This window comes from Uranotaenia lowii, chromosome 1 (assembly GCF_029784155.1).
Source record: "Uranotaenia lowii strain MFRU-FL chromosome 1, ASM2978415v1, whole genome shotgun sequence".
NCBI classification, from domain to species: Eukaryota; Metazoa; Arthropoda; class Insecta; order Diptera; family Culicidae; genus Uranotaenia; species Uranotaenia lowii.
Window position 1 is genome coordinate 178,705,227 of NC_073691.1, and position 24,043 is coordinate 178,729,269.

The following is a 24,043-nucleotide window of genomic DNA, read 5'->3' on the forward strand; positions in this document are numbered from 1 at the left end:
TATACTTGATGAATGTTAAGGGCTAGTTATACTTTTTTTTAAACATTTTTAAGAGAACATACTATTAAAAGCTCAGTACAATCAGGTTGATGATAGGAATTTGTTTTTTTTTATTTATGTCTTAGGCAAAGTTGCGATATCTCGTTCAGTTAATATTTTATCGAGTGAGGTTCTTCCTTTTTGAATCTCAGTGTGAAACGTTAACGTTGATTGTGAATGAAAGTTTTGATTTTAAAACATCTTTCTGAAGAATGTATTATCATGACTTGTAAGAATCTGATTATAATATTTATGTCTTAGTTTAATGAAAGTTTTACAGAATGAGCAAAAAGTTTTTAATGACCAAATTTCGCTCGTATTCAGAGGATTTAAAACATGCAAGTTATGAAATTGTATTTCCTACAGTAATGTACTTTTAAATTTCTTATAAACGTTGATGCAAAGTTTTGCAATCATGGAAAAGAACCGCAAACATTGAAATGCCCAAGCTCAAAATTCTTCAAAAAGCCCCCAATGGCTTAATGTGCTTGCCAGAAAAAAACATCTCAAATCTTCTGGACATTACAAGAAACTATAAAAAATATAGCAAAATCTGAATTGCTAAATATTTGATTATTATAAATATTAACACAAAAAGTACCGCAAAGACAACTAAGCTGGGAAACACTAAAATTCAAAATTAAAATTATAAGGATCCACCGGGCCTAATTTTACTAATTTAGTATCTTTGAATTACAGAAAGTTTTATTGTCAATTTTGCAAAAAAAAAGTTTTGTGATTTTATTTATAGCATTCGAGCTATGCTTTGCTTTTACTTGTAGCGATAACCTTAAAAAAATTTAATTTATAGGTAGCTATGTAGAGTTTTAATATGACTGAAGAAAATAGTTTCTTAATCTTCCAAACAAATTAAATTTTAAAATATAAAAATTAAAAAAAAGATTGTTAACAACGAATAACCATTCCAATTAAATCGCATGGCATCCCAGCTTATGCAACCGGCTGGAATCGACCACATATGAAAAGCATTTATGAACCAAATAAAAAGTAATGAAGAAACATCAAAATTTTCCCTTTCAAATGGAAGCGGTGGTTTGTAGCTTCTATATTAATGGTTAATCTTTTTTATTTCAGTTTAAAAAAGACATTTTAATGATTTTTTATGCATTTTAACGATTTTCTTTTTCAAGAGAAGGAAAGCCGGTTTTATTTGCACCGGTTCACAGATCTTTTTCAAATATTATCTCGACTCGCATTATGTTTGAAATTCCCTGTGGGAAATTTCTGAAGTAGAAAACATGATCGTTGCACCAAAAAGTAGGATATGATTCATACCAGCCTATCTAATGTCCGATAAATTCACTTATTCTATTAAGAGCGTTTCCAGAAAATTTATTGAATTCTAAATAGTTAAAAGAATATGACAGAAATAATAATGTGCCATTGAATATTAAGATTGATCAAATATTATTGTACTACCATTTGGAGTAATTGTAAAATCGCTTCTTTTGTTAAGCGGCCTTATTTCTAATTTTTTGATTATTATCCTATGAGCTTTTAGACACATACATCAGAGATGAATTGTTTTTTAATTATCATAGCTGGATTTTTTTTAACGATTTTTGAGTACGTTTAAAAATGCCCTCCAAAAGAAATTCGTGAAACCCTTGGAAAAAACACTGTTCAATTTTATTAAAATGGCTAGTTTAGACTGTTAATTGATCATTCACAGCCTAGTACATCATTTTGAAGTGGTTTTTGTGAAATCGGGAATGTTAAGATTGGTTTCGAAAATTGGTTTTCTCTACGGTTGTTCCGGATCTTTTACAGTCTCTAAGTGACTGTTCTGCAGAAAATTGCACCACCAATGAGTAGTTTGGAACAGAAAAGGGATGTCAAGGACCAAGGACGTTTAAAAAAAGATCGTTTGAAAAGAGATTTAAATAAAAGTTGAAACAAAGGACAGCTTATCACTGACATCACGGCTTCTATTTTTTTATTTAGTTGATATAAAAAAGTAGGTTTTAATTCTGAATGTATAGATGCATATTTGTTAGAATACATGATCTTTATTAATATTTCCAAATTTAGATATCCTTCACTCGTACACAACATGCTCTGAAGAAGGGACCGCATGAAATTTGATGACTGTGATCATATTACAGTTCAACATATGTTTTTTTTTTTGTATGTCAACAGCCGAGAAAATACAAAAAAAAAACCTAAAAAAATCTGAGTTTTGACCTTTTTTTTGTAAATATTTCAGCCCTTGAGAGTTAAACCAAATATCGATTTTTCTATTAATGTATTCTATGCTTAGCTAACTAAGCATATTTTACTGATTTCAAATAGCCAGAAAATCGATTAGAAATGTTGCTATTAATCCCATATTATGTTGTTGCTTTTAATTTTGAAAACCAACAAAACGTCAACGACTGAATTTTATATTTTTTTTATTTAAGTCGTCTTGACTATGAAATTATGTTATAAATTTTTTAGTACCAAAGCGCCGTATTTGCAAATAATATTATAAAATTAAAGTGTTGTTCTCAACATTTTTAAGGTAGTGTGTTGTGTACATAGACACTTTTTAAAACATATGTACCACGAGCTTTAACACTTTCGTTATTAAAAAGTTTCAATAAAGTCCAATCATTAAAGCGCTCTTATTTTCTTTATATCAAAGCGTTTGGAGTCGTTCAACTTGGCGTGTCGCTAGTGTGAAAAGCTAATCACATTATATGATACATTCAAATATTCCATAGATTCGTTACAAATTTTACTGTCGTCAAAAAATAGTAGGGGAAAAAGTGGGGAATATAGCTGAAGATTTCTCTAATGGGATTCTGGATTTCTGATTTTTTTTCTAGATGTGATGCTCAGTGAATTTCGTTTGACATCGACAGCTTTGAGCATCACAACGAAATTCATTGTGCTGCTTAATTTAAACTCATCACGGTGAGTATCAATTTCAAATGATTATCTGAAATCTTGCAACTCTGAGCTAAAGGCTGAAAAAAAAACACGTGAGAGACCAAGAACCACCACTCCAAAAAGTGGGCCAACAAGCTGTTTAAAAAAAATATTTTCCGCACCCAAAAAAAGAAGGAAACAAGTAGCGAACGTTTAACAACCAGAGTATGTGTGAGAGAAAAAAATAGAGTAGCCTAAAGAAAAGAGAGAATAATCACTGGAGAAATAAATAGATCCTGAGAAAAAGAATCTAAAAAGAAGACAGAAAAGAAAGCGTTTGAAACTATAAGTAAAGGAAAGGAGTAAAAAATAAGAAATAAACAAAAACAGAGAAACGAAAGAATAAGATAAAATAGAAAATACAGAAAGAGAAAACAATAAGAAAAATGTAAATATGGACCTGAACAAAAATTCGTAATTTCAAAATGAAAAGGAGAAAAAGAAAAACGAATAGAAATGAAAAAAGAGATAGACACAAAAAATTAAAGAAAAAAAGGAAAAAAAAGAAATAAAACACACCATATGAATGGAAAATAGCAATAAAATGTTAAAGGTTAATCGATTGCTGTGCACTGTGGAACCAAGAGATAGATAGATGTGTACATCCACAAATCAGACTCTACTCCAATAATGAACTCCCTTTGAGGTGAAATTATCGGAATAAGATTCTATGTCGGCCCGGCATTAACAAGCTTTCTAATAACTAGCATTGTCCTCCCAGCGCAACCGAATTGCAAAGAGAGAGAAAGAGAGGGAGAGAGAGAGGGAGGGAGGGAGAGAAAATGAAGAAAGATAAAATAAAGAGAGAGAAGAAGAAGATAAGAGAATAATGAGTACAACAATTATAAGAGCCTGAAAAAAAGAAATAAAAAATGCAATAGCAAAAAGAAGTACAATGAAAGCGAAATGTTCAGAAGAAGTTTAATTATTTAAGCGAGGGAAAAAAGAAAATCATATGAGGAAAAACATGACTGGAAAACAAATAATAAATTCTTTCTTTTTCTTCTATTTTCTCTTTTTTCATAACTTTGATTATTTTTAAAATGAAAACAAAATAATTAAAGGAAATTATCGAAAATAGGAATAGAATTGTGGATTGAGGGACTTAAAATCGATATGATATCGAAAAGGCAAACTGGAGAAAGGAAAAATCTGAAAACGAAGAAGGATTTGAGAAGCAAAGAGCAACTTATGAATGTAAAAAAGGAGAATCCGGAAATAACCACAGAGGATTTCAAAAGCTAAATGAAAAAAAAAAAATGAATATGAAAGAAAACATTGGAGTGAAAGTATAATTAACTTAGAGTAAGGCAAAAGAGTATCTAAGTGTTAAGAAATGAAAATAAAAAAACTGGAAAATTAATAACGGGAGCAAGTGCAAAAGCCAGTGCCAGAACCAAAGTCAGAGCAGAGCCAGCAAGCAGAGCATGAGGCAGAGGAAGACCAAGATCAAAAGCAAAAGAAAAGGCAAAGGGTGAAAGGCAAAAGGCCAAAGGCCAAAGAAAAAAAGGAGAAAAAGGCCAAAGGCCAAAGGCCAAAGGCCAAAGGCCAAAGGCCAAAGGCCAAAGGCCAAAGGCCAAAGGCCAAAGGCCAAAGGCCAAAGGCCAAAGGCCAAAGGCCAAAGGCCAAAGGCCAAAGGCCAAAGGCCAAAGGCCAAAGGCCAAAGGCAAAAGGCAAAGGCAAAGGCAAAAAGCAAAAGGCAAAAGGCAAAAGGCCAAAGGTCAAAGGTCAAAGGCCAAAGGCCAAAGGCCAAAGGCCAAAGGCCAAAGGCCAAAGGCCAAAGGCCAAAGGCCAAAGGCCAAAGGCCAAAGGCCAAAGGCCAAAGGCCAAAGACCAAAGACCAAAGGCAAAAGGCAAAGGCAAAGGCAAAAAGCAAAAGGCAAAAGGCAAAAGGCAAAAAGGCAAAAGACAAAAGGCAAAAGACAAAAGGCAAAAGACAAAAGGCAATGAAGGAACAGAAAGAAAAAGAAATGAGGATTCGAAAATAAAGATTTCAGTGGAATTTTAGGGACAAAAGGCAAAAGACAAAAGGCAAAAGGCAAAGGGCAAAAGACAAAAGGCAATGAAGGAACAGAAAGAAAAAGAAATGAGGATTCGAAAATAAAGATTTCAGTGGAATTTTAGGGACAAAAGGCAAAAGGCAAAGAGCAAAAGACAAAAGGCAATGAAGGAACAGAAAGAAAAAGAAATGAGGATTCGAAAATAAAGATTTCAGTGGAATTTTAGGGACAGAATGAATGATGGGAAATTGCAAACAAAATTTTATAATTAAAAAAAATGATAAATATGACAGGCATCAAATATAAAATACTTCTTTTGTCACCCCTCCTTCGATTCTTTAGAAATTCAAGCAGTAGAAAGATCGAAGTTCAAAGTTTTAGAAGGTGGGAAATGTATCAATAAGAGATTTTTTCAACTTTTCGATCTTAAATAACTCGATATTTCAATTTTGTAAAACGTAGATTGTATACAAGTTTGTTGCATGTAAGATTTTGTTCAAGTTGTTCAATTTGAAAATTTGGTTTTTTTTCTCCTCCCTCGCGATGTTTTAACTCCAAAAGAAGGATTTCAATTTTTTCCAGCCTTTTGATATCCTTCAAGGAAGGTTCAAAAGTTTATTTCGAGAGCTTTGGGAATGTGTTATAAATAAAATTCAATCAACAAAAAAATAAATAAAATATTCCAAAGCTTTGTTGTTCCCAAAACATTCCGTAGTCCTTTTCGAGCTTTGAAAACTTGAAAATAATCGAATGGGGCATTTAAAAATTCGACCTTGCCCCGATTGCCTTTAAACCGTTTAAAAACCTTTCCGAAATCGAATGCTACATCGACACTTCACCTCGAATCGCAATCTGCCACATGTCATCGATGTCTAGGGTCATCAATTTCGATCTACACCCACCTATCCGAACTTGCAGTCTATAATACATATCTGAATCCTATACAATCGAACTTCTTAATTGCTACCTTGCGAATGTTTTCAACAACAACCTGCTGTTTCGAGTCCTTTTTAAAATTAAATCCCTGCTGCTGTGGTGCGCAGAAAATCGATTTCTTGTGTTTTTGCCTTATTTGATCCCGCCGATTTGGTTGAAATGGGTTCGTTTTTTTTTTGCAGTCTTTCCTCAATAGAAAAGGAGCAAAAAATGACAGGTCATCCTGATTCGATCCTGGTAAAGTGGAATAAAGGTAAAAAAAATCCGTTCGATGCACTTGCACATCACGGGTGTGGGTTTTGCGAGACCAAAATCTGAGACAATCGGAGAGAAAGAAAAAAAAGACCGATCTCAGCATGAAATTTCCAAAACAGCGAACTAGACAACTTCCATTTAATGATTGTTTTCGTTCTCGTTTTTGGAGCGGTGCAAATTTGCGGGACCTTTAAACTTTGAACTGAAACGAAGTTTGAAATTTTCCGGCTGAAAAAAAAACCACTTGGCGCCACGTCTCGATTGGAAAGTTTAAAAGTTTTTTTTTTGAGAAAAGACATTGAAATCCAATCACACAATTGTGCAATTCGACAGGCAGACCCATGGATGGATATGTTGCGGGGGTGGGAAAATAATCACTCTTACCTTTTGTCGTCGGTGTTGAAAAATTCGCACGAATGTTTGTCACTGCAGGAAACGACGCCGTCTTGTCGTCCATCGGTGTCGGTAGCGGCCTCTTTCCTGACTTTTGCCACAAAGTCAGGCTGAGACTCCAGGAGCAGGGGTTGCTTCTGGATATTATCCTGTTGCTGCTGGTCCAGATTAGATTTCCTGGAGTTGGCCCCAGATGCCAGGAGGGTTTTGAGACCGGTCGAAATTCCTGGAAATAGGGAAAAAGGAAGACATTTCTTAAAAAGATAAATCTTAAAATTCAAGGATTCCAAATTTTTCAAAAGTTACTAAATATGTTAATACAAGGGTGGTTTCGCGAGTTTCCGTTTTTAAATTCCCGGGTTTTTCCGGTTTTTCCGTAAGATGTTTTATGATTTCCCCGGTTAAACAAATTTGTACATCCGGTTTTTTTAATCAAAGCCGTAGATCATGGGAGGCCAACATTTTCAACAGGCGGGTCAAATTATGGAATTGAGATCTGCTCGAAGCCGAAAAAGTAATTTTTCTTTAATATTTAAGGAAAAAAAACATTTTAAAAATAAAAAATGTCTGCCTCAAATGCAGATTCTTCTTAGTAAGAAATGATTGTGGCATGCTTTTGTTTACAAATTCTTCCAAGAGATTTGAAACCTTCATAACACTACATGGAATGGAATTGTTGAAAAATTGTACCGTTCATTAGCTGTCGGCATTTATTTATTTACTAAATGTACCCATTTATAAGCACGAACCTCTTGAACTCTTTTGAGTTGAATCTCAAAATTGACCCATTTTAATTTGCATACAGAAAACAATAACATATTTCAGTGAAATTTTTCATAATATCAAATTTGTATCGGGAAAGTCATCTCATCCATCCATTGATAAAAAAGTTTGTGAAAAAAAACTATTTCGTTTTTTTTTATTTTTCTTTTATTAAAATTATTTTTTCTTATTTTTTTTATTTTTAATTTTTTTTTCATTCTTTTTTTATTATTTTTCAATTTTATATTTTTTTTAATTCATTTTTTTCTTCTTTTTTTATTTTTTTCTTCTTTTTTTATTTTTTTTTAATTATTCATTTTTTTTTTCATTTTTCTTTTTTTTTATATTTTGTTCATTTTTTATTTTTTTTTTTTTAATATTTTTTTATTTTTGTTTAATTGTTTTTTAATTTTTTTTTAAATTTTTTTTCAATGTTTTTTTTATTTTTTTTTTAAATTTTCATTTTTTTTTAAATTTTTTTCCAATTTTTATTTTATTATATTTTTTTTTATTTTAATTTTTTTAAAATTTTTTTTTATTCTTTTTTAATTTTTTTTTTAATTTTTTTTTTTAATTTATTTATTTTTTTTTATTATTTTTTCATAATTTTTATTTTTTTTCATGTTTTTTATTTTTTTTTCATATTTTTTATTTTTTTTCATATTCTTTTTTTTTTCTTATTTTTTATTTTTTTTCATATTTTTTATTTTTTTTCATATTTTTTATTTTTTTTCATATTCTTAATTTTTTTTCATATTCTTAATTTTTTTTCATATTTTTCGCAAAGAAGCAAATTTCGGTATCAGCCTTAGACAAGTTCTTTCTAACTGCCCCACGGAAGAAAAGAAACTTTTGGAATTCCTTCGAAAAAGTAAACTCCTATCACAAATATAATCAGCCAAACATTTCTGGCAACACTAGACACGGAAGAGAAGGGATGAATAACGCGAAAGCGTTAAAATCCCAGAAAAAAACTAAAAACAATTTTTTTTCATATTTTTTATATTTTTTATTTTTTTCCATTTTTTTTAAATTCATACTTTTAATTTTTTATCATTTTTTTTCTTTTTTCTTATTTTTTTTCTATTTTTTTTATTTTTTTTATTTTTTTTTATTTTTTTTTATTTTTTTTTATTTTTTTTTTATTTTTTTTTATTTTTTATTATTTTTTTTTATTTTTTTTTATTTTTTTTTTATTTTTTTTTATTTTTTTTTAATTTTTTTATTTTTTTTTTATTTTTTTTATTTTTTTTTATTTTTTTTTATTTTTTTTTATTTTTTTTTATTTTTTTTTATTTTTTTTTATTTTTTTCCTTTATTTCCATTTTTTTAAATTTTTTTTAATATTAAAAAAAAAACTTTTTTAACCTTCCTAGGCCGTTCGCTAGATTTTGAACAAATTATTTTTCGCTTGTTTTGACTGTTAAATTGATTTCGTTCCACTGGTCACATATCTTGACCGATATTTATGAATTTAGATTCATTGTTTAGGAGATTTATTCATAATTTTAAATATATAAAACTTAAATCGATTTGACTTAGCAGATCACCTATAGAATGCTTTGAACAGAAAAACGACTTCGTTATAAAATTCTGATATCTGCAGTATATGTTGGTGTATTAATTTTTTTTTATATGTTTTGAAATTGTGAAAAATAAACCGTTTAAAACATATATAAAAATTTTAGGGTCCCATGGGAGTTTTGGTCGCGATTTTGGAATTACGGGAAAAAAAATTCTCACTTTTCAAAAGAAGTAACATTTTTTCTTAGCAGCGCTGTATCTCATTCATAATTGAACCGATTTCCAAAATTCAAATTTTATTTTTATTTTGATAACATGATCATAATTTTCACTGAATACACATAGTATCTCAAATATTACTGTTATTCGTAATACGAGAATGAAAACAAAAAAAAATCGTGATTTTCGAACCCCTCTGTTATGATGCGCACATTTTTCATTTTGTTATCGTGATTTCTTAAAACTTTTCATCAAACCTTCCCAATTTTTATATACCCAATGATAGATTTTAATCTCTACAATCGATTGATATGCTGTTTATGTGGTTTTTCAAAAATTTGTAGCAACGTTTTCCGAATTTACTAAAAGATATCGGAATTCGTCCAGATTTTCAAACGTTTTGTAGCAAGCAAACACAACCCCCCGGGAGAGCTTAAATCGAACAAAATCCATGGCTCTCCTGGTCGTGCTCTCGAAATCCGCCTTCCTATAGCAGACTGAAGGAATCGCCCGCATGGTTTGTGCTGATACTAATGAATATTTTTACCTGTAGAATAGCTAAGTCATTGTCTTCATCATTTTGATTGCTTTTCAGCGTTTTTATTGTTATATTAAAAACAATCACAACCAATATTACAACGATTTAAATCTTTAAGTTTATAATACTATAAATATCGAGTTTTAATTTACATGTGAAATATTAGACAAAATATGCATAGAAGTAGTTTAAATCATAATTTGAACTCTTCGTGGTGTTATGAGAATTAAAAGAAGTTTTGAATGAATTAGTAATTGTCATATAAATTTAAAAAAAAAGTCGTGTTTTAAAAGGTTAAGACATTATGTTCTAGAAAATTGTCCTATTGCATAGTATTTTGATCGACATCTTTTGTTTCAGTGATATTATTTTTTTTTTTTTTTTTTTTTAATTTTTTTATTGGCTTTACCTCTATAACATAACCGGCCAAGTGTTAATTACTCTTCTACTTACATGTCTATTTTACATTCAATTACAAAATTAGCTATCGTTTTATATAATTCAATGTCTTTCTTTTTTAGTATCAAATGAATATCGGGTGGAATTCCTTTTTTCATTAAAATTCGCCAAATAGGTCTACGAAGATTTTCAAATCTGCTGCATGCGAAGATAATGTGATCAGGATCTGCGATGGATTCGCCACAACTGCACGTCGCGTCCAATAGGATACCATTTCTAGTCAGATGAGCAGGGAGCCGTGAATGATTTGATATTAATTTGGAAAGGATTACAATTTGTCTGCGGTTGAGATCCAAGCTACTAAACCATGGTTGGAGCGAAACGTTAGAGATGATGCTGTGACAGAAACGTCCTTTAGTTCCTGCATTCCACTTTGCTTGCCATTTGTGCACTGTTGTACGCCGAATCGGAAACTGGATGTCGAATGATGTTAAAATATAATCTGCTGTACCACCATTGATGCACGCACTTTTCGCCTCTTGATCTGCCAGCTCGTTCATTGGAATACCCCTGTGAGACGGAACCCATATCAGATGGATCTCGTGCCCCATTCTTTGTCCTTCAAGAATGGAAGCTTTTATATCGTACCAAGCAACGGGATATTTTTGATTGATGTTGATTTTTTGAAGGCTCGTGAGACAACTCAAACTATCGGTTAGAATAATATACTGAGCAACAGGAAGGCTTACGATCATTTTCGCAGCATGCCTGATTGCTAGAAGCTCTGCCATATAAACTGATGCTTTACTGTCGAGTTTGATCCCTTCTGCAGGCGCTCCAAAACTATTTACCACAGCATAACCTGTGCCGTGTATATCTTTCGACCCGTCAGTTGCCAAGATTTTCGCGTTGGCATACACTTCCAAGAGATAGTTTGAAACCAAATCAGCTGCCGATGAGTTCTGGTGTTCTGAACATAACCGTTTAACAGTGAGATCAATGGATATTATTGTTCTTACAACTTCACGGTTGACCATGTAGCATGGGAGATTATTTAGAGGCTGTTCAAGTGGAATAAATTCGTTAAGCATTCTTATGGCGCGGTGTATTCCCGTAGCCACTAAGCCACCTTCCAAGATCGGTCTGGAGTATTGACCATGCCAAGAAGAAAGTGACGCTCTTTTATTTACAAAACGCATGACAGCAAGTTCTCTTCTTTGTTGCAGCGGAATAATACCAGCCATCACTTCGAGTGAACCTGTGTGGGTGGTTTTTGTGGAGCCCAAACAGATTCGAATTCCTGCCCATTGTAGTCTATCCAAAACGATGGCTTCTTTTTGTGTTAACTCCGTCATAAATATGGAACCGTATTCCAATATTGATCTCACACATGACTTGAAAATAGCTAACATTGCTGCTGGATGTGCTCCCCATGACTGGCCCGATATGCTTCGTAGAAAGTTAAGATACGGAGCCGCACGTTTTTGTACCTCTCTAATATGACACGACCACGACAGATTTCGTGTGAGGTACATGCCGAGTAACCTCAGGGATCTGACGTATTCCAAAGTGCAACCGCCGATATTTATTTCTGGGGGATTATCGCATTGTTGTGTCGAGATCAGAAGGCACTTACATTTCGTGGGCGAAAGTTCTAACCCAAGGTCGAAAATATTTTCCACAACTATATCCACTGCCCTTTGGAGAGATTCGCAACTATGCTCCAGCGAGGTTCCTCTTACAGCAATTGTTGTGTCATCGGCGTAATTTACGGTTATCACATCAGGAGGGACACTGTTGATCAATCCACTGATCACAACATTAAAGCATAACGGACTTAGTGGAGATCCCTGAGGAAGGCCTTTCCACGTTGTCCTAGATATTGAATCTAATCCATTTGAAATGCACAAATTCCTTTCTTCAAAAAGATGGAAGATACTTCTTACTAGGCATTCAGGGACTGTTAATGAGCGTAATTCGCGGACCAGAACATTAATTTCCACGTTGTCGTAGGCGGCTTTGATATCGAGGCTACATATCACCACATGCTCTCTTCTTTTCAAAGCTAAAGAAGCTTCATTAATCAGGGGAAACAACGCATCCATTGTTCCTCGTCCTTTCCTAAAACCGTTGATAGCTGAAGGGAATAAGTTGTTGTTTTCGATGAAATGTTCTAGTCGATCTTTGATTATGAGTTCATACACTTTGCGAAAACATGAAGCTAACGCGATTGGGCGAACAGCAGAAGGAGAAATCGGATCATGACCACTTTTAGGAATCGGTACAATTTTAAAGGTTTTCCAGCTTTCCGGAATTCTTCCTGAAGCAAAAATTTGGCAATAGATTTTTCGCAACTGACTAAGCGCCGCCCATGGGAGATGATTTATGACGGAATATGGAACACCATCCAAACCAGGAGCCGAATCTTTACCGATTTTTAAAACTGCTTGAATATCCGATACTGAGAATGGTAAACCAGTTTGAGGGCAACACGAACATTGTAGAAAAGCCGGGGGTGGATTTTTGGCAGATGAGGGAGCCAACTTGTCCAAAACATCGTTGGCCAAATTGTCCGAAATTCTAAGGTTTTTTGATGGCTCTCCGCGCCCTTTGAATCTTCTAGCCATCCTCCATAAGGTTGTGAGGGACGTAGAACTATCACAACTATCACAAAAATGTTGCCAACTTTTCCTCTTCTTCTCGCGTACCAAATTTCTGAACCTTCGTTCTGTATTAGCGTACCCTTCGTAAGCTTCGGTTGACAGCTCTCGTTTCCAAGCGCGGAAAGCAACTCTGGTGGCTTTCTTCGCTTCTGTTAGCTCTTCGTCCCAATAGGGTTGCGGTATTCGGCGAGTGTGGTTCGAGTTTACTGATGGACAGGATCTGCGCAGTGCTTGCCAAATCAGCTCAAAGAAGACATCAAAGCTATCCGGTTCTCCATTTTCGACGAATGATTCCTCGAGGCTTCCGGTAAAACGTTCCCAGTCGATTTTCCGAACATTGATTCCAGAGTAGAATTTCATCGCGCATGTAGTACTCGAATGAAAAACTATCGGAAAATGATCGCTTCCATTTGGTGAATCCAAAACCTCCCAGTCGAAGCACAAACTAAGGCTCGAAGAAACCAGCGTGATATCAATTGCGCCCCACGACCGGTTTACATCAAACCTAGTTGGCTGACCATTGTTGAGAATGACGAGATGAGATGTTTCGATGGCTTGATGAAGACGGTCTCCACGTGTGTTTCCATGATCGCTTCCCCATAGGTGATGTTTTGCGTTAAAGTCTCCTCCAATGATGCACGGTTTCGGAACGGTTGATAAAAAATTATCAAACTGAGTCTGCGATATGTTGGCTTGCGGGTGTATGTACACAGATACAATAGTGATCAACCCGGAGATGTATTTGATCTGGCAGGCAACGGCTTGAATATCCGCTGACAGTGCAATAGGAAATGCTACGGGATTCAGTTCTGAACGAATCGCGATGGCTACGCCCATCGAGTTTCGTCTGTGATCTTTACGAAAAATGGTGTGCTGCGGTAGACTAAAGTTTGTGTGATTGTCGAGATGTGTTTCACTCAAAAGCGAAATATTGATATTGTGTGTATTTATGAGCTGGATTAAAGATGAGCGTTTACTATTTATCCCTCTACAATTCCATTGTAGACATTGCAGAGGAACGGTGGCTGTTAAAGTGCTCGGTGTGGTGTTTTTCATAATCTGAGATTAGCAAAATATCCTTTCATTTTATCACTTACAACATCCGAAATTCTCTCCAAAACCATTTGTTGAATTTTTTGTCGAGTTTCAACATCTTCCTCAGGAACTTCCAGAGCCTCTGCAACGATATCGATGACCTCAGTAGATTCAATCGTCGATCGGATCGAATCGCAAACCCCGTCAGAAATGTTAACTTCAAGTTGGGGAAGCTCATCGTCCGAATCGACATTATGACGACGTTTGCTGGAAGGATTAGACCCATTCTTGTCAACATTACTTGTTTGGCAAGCAACTGCCACGGTGGATTTTGTTGTTGGTTGGGAGATGATAGTTAGTGAGTTTGATGATTCATTTGAAGTTGTTCCACAAAACCAATCGACACGTCCTTGTGAAAAAGTGTCGCGCCGCTCTTTATCGGTTTTCTTTTTTTGAATTATTTTCGGACAAAGCTTGTGATCATTGGCCCGATGGGAGCCCAAACAGTTAACGCACTGGGGCTCACTATTTTCACATGCATGATCTTCGCCGCCCACTTGCTCCAAGCATTGGTTACAGCGTTTAGCACTCTTGCATCCTTTTTTATCATGTCCCAAGCGCCAGCAGTTACCACACTGGCGGACAGGATAAATGTACTGCTTAACAGAATAAAGCACTCTATTCAACTCGATGTGAGTAGGTAAACTCTGCCCAGCGAAAGTAAAAATCACCGTAAACAGGGCTTCCTCTTTATCATCAGCTAATTTTCTAAGCACACGACGAGCATGAACTATCTCCGGGTTATCAACTTGATTCGACTTGCGTTTATCGTACGCATTAGCAAACTTCAATTCTTCATCACAAATATCCGGCTCAATATAGGCTACCCCAAGGCACTCCACCAGCCGTTGGGGGATAAAAAAACGCACTTCATTTGAGGTACCGATGCCTGCTATTTCATTAGCAGCATCCCTCGATCGCATCAAAATTTTCATTTTGGTTTTAGAAACCGGCATAGCACGTATAAAATCGTCACCAAATTTCTTCACCAGACTTTTAGCAATCTTCGCAGCAGATATATTTCCGACATTTGTTTCAGCCATAACGAGATATGGCCCAGCATAATTTTCGTGATATTTCCGCACTCGAACTTCATTTTTCGATGACCTTGGTGTATCGTTGTGGGTCATTGCACCGCTCGACAATAGCGTGTGGAAGGAGAGAAGAAAAATAAATTAGATTTCGATTCAGCTCACACACACGATGTGCAACGTACCGTAGTTCAAACGAGACTGCAGTGATATTATTTGAAATCGACATTCTTCATTGACCTAAGTGTGATTTTTATTATTTTACTCATGTTTTCTTCAAAAAGATTCATAATTTTAACTTAATATCAGGATTTAGAAAAAAAAAAATGAAAAAAAAAAAAAAACTCCTAATAAATTATAAATAATTTATGATTCAAACTTTAGAAATAATTTCATGGATTCATAATGCTGTGCTTTGAAATGTGAGATCTAAACTAGTTTTTCGGATTTTATTATTGAAATTTTTGATTTTCCAAATATGAATTTTGCAATTCAAATTAACATTTTCTAAGAGTTCAGAATCGGAATTTATAATGAATAAATTAATAATTGAAAACTAAGACAAAAGAATTGCTTATTCTTAATTCTAAACTCATAACCCAACAAATATATGAATTCTAATTCAAATTTGACAGTTTCGAATTAAGTATCATAAATATGAAACATACAATTTTTGAGTACGAATTTTCAATCGTGAGTTTGTTCTTTTTTGAATAAGGGTTTAAAAAAGAAGGCAAAATTGTGTTAATTAAAAATTCACCATTGGAAGCTTAGTATTGTGAACAATTTTATAATTCCGATTTAAGAGTTTTGAATTCAGAAAAAATAAATTGTGAACAAAGAAATATGAATCGTGAATATTGAATTATTTATTTTAAAATTTTATTCATCATTCGGATTTGAAGTTCAGATTAGTAATCTGAAATATAAACAGCAAATCTTATTTTATACGTATGGTTTTTAAAAAGTTCAAAAATTAACATCGCAATCATTCACACTTGTGTAAAAGTATTATGTATGTATGCAAATTTTATGTTACAAATTAAAATCAAAGAAGATGCCACCGAAATTATTTTGCAAAATCAGGATTCTTAAAAATATCTTAAAACATTTCTGAACTAGGTCTCTGTAACTTTGAAAAGCTAAAAAACAACCAAAATGATGAAGACAATGACTTAGTTATTCTACAGGTAAAAATATTCATAAATATTAGCACAAACCACCCTACGTAACCATGCGGGCGATTCCTTCAGTCTGCTATAGGAAGGCGGATTTCGAGAGCACGACCGGGAAAGCCATGGATTTTGTTCGATTTAAGCTCTCCCGGGGGGTTGTGTTTGCTTGCTACAAAACGTTTGAAAATCTGGACGAATTCCGATATCTTTTAGTAAATTCGGAAAACGTTGCTACAAATTTTTGAAAAACCACATAAACAGCATATCAATCGATTGTAGAGATTAAAATCTATCATTGGGTATATAAAAATTGGGAAGGTTTGATGAAAAGTTTTAAGAAATCACGATAACAAAATGAGAAATGTGCGCATCATAACAGACGGGTTCGAAAATCACGATTTTTTTCTTGTTTTCATTCTCGAATTACGAATAACAGTAATATTTGAGATACTATGTGTATTCAGTGAAAATTATGATCATGTTATCAAAATAAAAATAAAATTTGAATTTTGCAAATCGGTTCTGTTAAGAATGAGATACAACACTGCAAAGCAAAAGTTCATAAAAAGATGCTTTTTTCAGAAAATCCACGCTAGCGACCAAGAATTCCATATGACCTTCAATTTTTCTATATGTTTAAAACGGTTTATTTTTCACAATTTCAAAACTTATAAAATTGTTTCAATACGTCAAAGCAATTAGAAGATATGGGAATTCTGAGAAGACATTATTTTCGGGGGTTTTTTTTCATTCGGAGCAGAATCCAGACGTTCGGATAAGTTACATCAACTGAAATTTCATACATTCAGAAACTAGAATAAATCTCCTAACTAATGAATGTAAAATCATGAAAATCGGTTAACATACATAATCAGGGGAACGCGCGCAAACTCTCGGGTCATATTGACCCGAACGGCTTTTGTGTAACTTTTTTTTTCGGCTTGCCAGTTGTGGCACTTCCGGGGATCACCGGAAGTTGCTTTTTCTACAGGTTATGTATCTCGTGGTTTTAGTAATATGTTCCATATTTCATATTTTTCCGATTTTTTTCAAAAGAGTTATGACGATTTTAAAGTTCGCTTCGGGTCATATTGACCCGAAAGGCCTAGGAAGGTTAATTTTTTTTAAATTTTATTTTAATTTTTTTAATTTTTTTTTATATTCAAATCAAGGTTGCAAAAAAAAATCTGTGTTTATTTGCGAAAAAAATTTTGACTTTCCGAGATTTCACACGAAATTATGTGATGGTTTCCTGTGATGTTTTTTTCATGACAGATTGGGTCTTTAACATATTAAAATAAAAAGAGAAAATTTTTATTATCAATCGTATGGTATTTTCCAATTCAAAGTAAGAAATCTAAAGTCTATGTTGGCATAAAAAATTATAATTTTGGAAATTCTTTCATAGTTATTAAAATCTGTGAAATTTGTGAATATTTCTAAAATTCTGTGTTCTGTGACACAGATTCTGTGATAAAAATTTGCTCAAAATTCTGTGGAATTATAGTTTTTTCTGTGATTTTGGCAACCTTGATTCAAACATGTCATCCTTCTGAAAGATTTACCAGAACCAAAACGGATCTGGTTAAAATCTTGACTAGTGTTACCCCACTGTAAATTCCAATAAATATTTAAGAGTACGTTACCAATACTAAGCTATTTAAATTTCCATTTTTCCATTTTCATAATTATACCTTTAACTATTGAAGTTAAGCAAAAAAAAAAACAAATTTTAAATACTTACATACCAGAGTTTGGAGTTTTTGAATAATAAGCAAATGTTGCAAAATATTATTAGATATTCGATGTTTTTAAAACTAAATTTACATCACGAGTAGTTTAAAAAGCTTTTAAAATATAATTTTGATAATGATGCTAATGTGATTTAGGGATCTTTTTAAAGTTTGATATGATCTGTTTTCCTGAGGCTTTTCAAACTCCTCAAAATTAAAGTAGAGTCCGCTCGAAAGCTCACAACGCTGAGGAGACCACTTCAAAAATCAGTGGTATGATATAATCGAAAACAATTCAAAAAAATGGCGGAATATGCGAAGAAAAGTACAAATAACACAAGGCAACAAAATTTATTATTTCTGAGGTGCAAAATATTTAGAAGCTTATTTTGAATAATAATGTTAGCTCTTGTTTTCGAGGCAACTCTTGAAAATAGGTGAAAACTCATTAAATGATTTGTACACTGGCAAAACTGGCAACACTGGCAAACTGAAGAACATTTCAAAAAAAAATTTGAAACAAAGGTTTTAATTCAATGGACAACTTTTCAGGAAACCGTGTATAATTTTGTCTTCTGAGAAAAAAATCACTGTAGTTTTTCTTGTTTCGGTTGTTACGATTGTTTTTTTGGTCATATTTGCTGTTTTAACATTATTCATTGATTTTTAGTTTTTTTTTATTTGTAGCCTTTTGTTTGTATTTGTCATTTAATTCTATGAAATGTTTATCTATTTCTCATTTTGAGCGCTTTATAATTTAAAAAAATTGTTAATGCTGCTATATTTTGTCACCATTACCAGAACGTGAAAACATATTTATGGTACTTGCCTAAATTATGTATATTGATCCTGTTATTGTGAAAATTATAAGGTAATGTTCTTTCTAAAAACCAATATGTTGCCAAAAACGAAAGGGGTCTGTATATATTTTCAATTTTCATTTATTTCGTCTTACTTAATATCTTTAAATATACTGAAAGATCTCGTTTTCTTTATTACCTCTTTTTTGTAATTATTTGAACACAAACAAAACGCAAAAACATAGAACAAAAACTTATTACAGAAAATTTAAAAAATTACATTTGTTAAAATTTAAAAATCAGACATCAGAATTTAAAATTTAAAAAATTGAACAATTTTAAGCTGTTTGAAAAATTTCCCAAAAAACAGAACAGAACAGTAAAAAGAAGCAAAAACATGATCATAGAAATTAAAAAATTAAAAAAGAAAATGAACAAAACAAAAGAGGGGAAAAATCAAAAAGTATATATAAATGAATAATTAAACATTAACAATATAATGATACCCAAATTTAACAAAAACAAGTTTAGAAGCTGTGTGAAGAAGTTTAGCAATACTTTTAACAAAGAAATTTTTTAAAGAAATACGTATTTACGGCTTATGATCTTCCGTTTTTTTGATCCTCATGTTTCTCGAACATTTCCCATCACTTTGAAAATTTTGTTCTTTACATAAAAAATTTAAAACAAAAACAACAAACATGAAAGGTGAACCAAATCCCATCGTTTACGATTGTTTTTTTTTGCTCTAGGAATTGTTTGAGAATGCTACTATTTGATCAAATTTGAGATAAATTTATCAAGTTATCAAAACAACTTTAAAGTTTGTATTTCACATATAGAATATGTTGTCTAGGCTACAAATATTCTAAACGGAAAGAAACTGCGACTAGTTTATGTCAGTTTCTGTATTATTTCGTAATAAAACTGTTTGTTTCCATTTTTTTCATACGACGTAATGAAAGCTCACGCGAGATTTGTCGGTTTTTGTTTGAATATTTTTCGTCAATATGTTTCGAAGTTTTTCATTATTTTTTAATAAATCGTTTCAATTGATTTCGTCTTACTAGAAAGAGGCTCCCATAAAAATGAAACACTATTTAGTTCGCACAACTTCAAATCCAATCCAGGAAAAGGGACTAGATTTGGCATGTAAGGATATTCGGTTGAAGAAGAGGCCCTCCCTCCTTACAGGCTCCCATACAATTTTGTTTGTATTACCCCAAAAACTACCTAGAAAAATTGGCATAGAAGGGCATTTTTGTTATTTTTGTCATTTTTTCGATTTTAACATTATTCTTGTCATTATTGACATTTTTGTCATTTTTGCATTTTTTGTAGTTTTTGTAATTTTAGTCATTTTAGTCATTTTAGTCATTTTAGTCATTTTAGTCATTTTTATCATTTTTGTCATTTTTGTCATTTTTGTCATTTTTGTCATTTTTGTCATTTTTGTCATTTTTGTCATTTTTGTCATTCTTGTTATTTTTGTCATTTTTGTAATTTTCGTCATTTTTGTCATTTTCGTCATTTTTGTCAATTTTGTTATTTTTTGTCATTTTTGTAATTTTTGTAATTTTTGTAATTTTTGTCATTTTAGTCATTTTTGCTATTTTTGTCATATTTGTCATTTTTGTAATTTTCGTTCTTTTTTGTCTTTTTTGTTGTTTTTGTCATTTTTGTCATTTTTTGTAATTTTTGTCAATTTTGTCTTTTGTAACATTTTTGTCATTTTTGTCATTTTTGTCGCTTTAATCATTTTTGTCATTTTTGTTATTAATGTCATTTTCGTTATTTTTGTCATTTATTTTTGTCATCTTCAATTCTGGAATTCTGTGGTGGGCGACATCCCCCCTCCCTCAAGTAAATGGAAAGGGAGGATTTAGACAACTCGAGAACTAATCAAGTAAATGAAACAAAATTCCCCATTTCGAATCGACGAATCACGATAAATCTATATATATAAAAAGTAATTTCTGTATGTTTGTTTGTTTGTTTGTTTGTTTGTTTGTTTGTCCTCTATAGACTCAGCCGTCTTAAGAGCTAGAGGTCTGAAATTTGGCATGGATGCTCATTAGGACCAGGAAGAATGAAAAATGTTTTCAGATTTTCGGATGACCCCTTCTGAAGGGGGTCGTCCATACAAGACAAATATTGTTTTCGCGATATTGACGTTACTTTTCGTCGGATCGTGTTGAAAATTTGCAGATGAGTGTTTTGAAAGACGAGAAATCGATTTCAGGTGTCAAAGTGTATGTAAAGGATCAACCAAAGGGGTCGTCCATATTAAATGTTCGCTGTTTTTGCGATATTGACGTTATTATACATCGTATTCTGCTGAAAATTGATACACGATAGTTTTGAGTGACGTGCAATCAATTCGAGGTATCAAATTCAGTGTAAGGGGCCGGCAAAAGGGGTCGTCCATATCAAATTTTCAATATCTTAGTGATATTGACGTTTTTATACATCGGATTGGGATGAAAATTTGCTCATAGGAGTTATTAGGGACAAAAAATTGATTTCACTTATCCAAATTAAAAACAGGGGTCGACCAAAGGGGCCGTCCATATTAACTATTCACTGTTTATGCGATATTGTCGTTATTTTACTTAGGATTCAGATGAAATTTGGTACACGAGAGTTTTGAGGGACGAGCAATGGATTTCGGGTATTAAATTCAGTATAAGGGGCCGGCAAAGGGGGTCGTCCATATTAACCGTTCAATATTTTTGCAATATCGTCGTTATTTGACATCGGATTGTAATGAAAATTAGCACACGGTAAGTTTCGGGGACTGGCAATCGATTTCAGATGTCAAATGTTTTGCCAGGGGTCGACGAAAGGAGTCGTCCATATTAATTAATTTTCAGTGTTTTTAGCAATATTGACGTAATTATGCAATAGATTGCCTTGAAAATTTGCACAAGAGAGTTTTGAGGGAAGGGCAATCAATTTCAGGTATCAAAGAGTGTTATGTTATGTCACCGAAGGGGTTTAACTTTTTGGCAATAATTGCGTTGTTATGCAACGATCGAGTCAAAATTTATACACGGGGTTTTTTTGGCACGGTCAGTTGATTCTTGATTTTAAATTTAGTAGCAGACGACAGAAAAAGTAATCGTCCAATATTTTAGCAATTATTACTTAACAATGAATTCGGAAGAGCATCTGGAAAATTTTCGACAATTGACTTTCATAAAAGCTGTTCATGACATATTCCAAGTTCAAAAGCGAAACGGAGTTCGTATGGGATCAGCTAGTATTTCTATAATAAATGGAGACCCCTCGGTCCTTCTGAACTGAAGGGATGGCAAGGAAGGAATAGAGGCTCCTATACATTTTTGGGAAATCCAATAAATGCAACCAAATGTTAGCTTGCAGTCATTTAATTGCGAAAAATTCGTGTATGGTGTTCCGAGCCCCTTCTTACACTAGAAAGGTGGGCGGGACATGGAAAAGGTGAGAAGGGTGAGAGGGATTCTCATACAACTAAAACACATATTTCAACTTAAGGACTTATTAAGTGAAAAGAACGAAATTAAGCATGTAAAAGTATTTGGGGAGAGAAAAAGTTCTTATGATGGTTCGAAGTTAAACATTAAAAATTATGAATTGAATTTAATGTAAAACACTTTTTGCCAGAATCCTTAAAAAAGGTCGAAACGTCGAAGGTGATAAAAAAAATCCCGAAAATATAAAACATGCTTAACATTATTCAAAGGATTTCCATGGGATAACTGCTTTCATTGCGTAAACGGCCACCTTACGCGCGCGCCGTCAAGTGCACTCTAGTGTTAAATTGAATATTCCCAATTGAATTGTAAGTATCATCACTCAAAACAGCAACGAAAGGAACAAAAAAACAGGTTGCCTTCGTGCCTTTAGCCGCATATCGTGAAGTACCGCATGTTTGTTCATGTTTCTTTCCTGAGGACCTCTTTGGAATCAGTTAGAAAATTGCGCGCGCTGCCATCATAGACGAACGATTAATTCAACCATACTGGCAAGTGACTAATTTTAAAGGTTTTTTTTAACTCTGTATTTTTTCCTGTTGAATTCCGCCAAGGCCGCCGGCCAGCAGGTTCCCAATAGCGACAAAACCTGCGGACCCTTCGAAGGCGAAAAATCCATGTGCTCTGAACTATGACGCTGATGAGGAAAGCTATCGGGAACTTGTAGCAACAAGCGAACAAGTGCATACTCGTAGAGGAGCTAACATTTTGAGCCTTCCTTATCCTGAACCGCAGAATATCCGGGGAAAAAAAGCAAACAATAACTAACTATCGTGTCTGGGAAAGAATTACAACTTACAAGAGAAGAAAGAAACGAAGCACCGACCGAAAAAAAGCGGGACAAAAATGGAAATAACTTTACCGGAATTTGTGCACGGGAGTGTGAAGTTCTTCCGCGTGTGCGCCGCCAACTTTTCTTGACCCCACAGGAGTAAGCTAGAATAAGTTCTCTCGGATAGGGTTACTATTGGTGAAGTGAACTTGATCATTAATCGTAGTTCGATTGTATATTGGATTTTCAACAGGTAGTTGGGGGTTTTGAAGGGCTCAAGAATCAATCAAGCAGATGAGAGAAAATTTTGAATGGGGAGGCTATCAAGATACAATAAGGATGAAAGTGGGGGGGGGAGCTCTTATATAATTTTTTACATGAATCAAGAACTTAGCAAGTAACTGCAACCGAATTTGGAATAGAAGAAGATTTGGGTCTGAAATGTATGTAATTGTTTCCAGTGAATAAACAAAAAAAGCAAAGGAGGGGGGTGGGGAGCTCACATACAATTTTTTTCTGGACAACTCAAGAATTTATTAAAAAAATAAAATCAAACCTGTCACTAGAGGGCAAGAAATTTCTTTATGCTGGTGCGCAAGACCTCTCTCTTCACCAAAAGGGGGAGGGGGGCTCCCATAAAAAGGGAATAAAATGTTTGAGTATCTGATCGAGACAAATTGCACCAAATTTAACATGTGAAAATATCTGCGGGAAGGCAAGGGTCAACTGATGGTTGAAGACCTCTCATCAGTTGAAAAGGAAGAGATGGGAGGGTCCTTAAAAAGTGAAACATAAATTTTGAAATAGTCAGCTGGACAACTCTAATAAAGCAAATGACATGTGGAAGTTTTTTGGTGCAATAAATGTTTTTATGATAATTCGAGACCGCCCCTCTTTGGAAAAAGGGGCTCCCATACAAGTGAGACACAAATTTCATAAAAACCTTCCAAAAGCTTGCGCGATACTGTCGTGTCGGGGTGTTGTGAGACAATTCCTTTCAAACGAATCGGTAACCCTATCTCGACCAACAAACACTCTTCCAGGAGGTCAGGTGCATTACCTCGAGAACGTGACCCTTGCCTTCTGTATTCCCTGTTTCTGTTTCGGTTTCACCATCCCGTGCAATCGGAATTGCATGACTGATTTCCGTTGGCGCGGCGGTGATCAACAGTTGTTATTACTATTAACATTGTTCTCCCCTTACTCCCTCACTTACGAATGGTTGGTTTCTTTCCTTTTTCCTTTGACCCAAGAATGTCC

The 24,043-nt window shown here is 33.6% G+C and overlaps 1 protein-coding gene across 1 annotated transcript in view; it reads right to left on the bottom strand.

Moving 5' to 3' along the window:
- The window catches only part of LOC129738307 (M-phase inducer phosphatase 2-like), a 390,510-nt gene that overhangs the window by 285,455 nt on the left and 81,012 nt on the right, over positions 1 to 24,043 (bottom strand). The window contains exon 3 of the mRNA XM_055729495.1: positions 6,549 to 6,783. Within this exon, the coding sequence (XP_055585470.1) occupies positions 6,549 to 6,783 (235 nt within the window). The remainder of the gene's footprint in view (positions 1 to 6,548; positions 6,784 to 24,043) is intronic.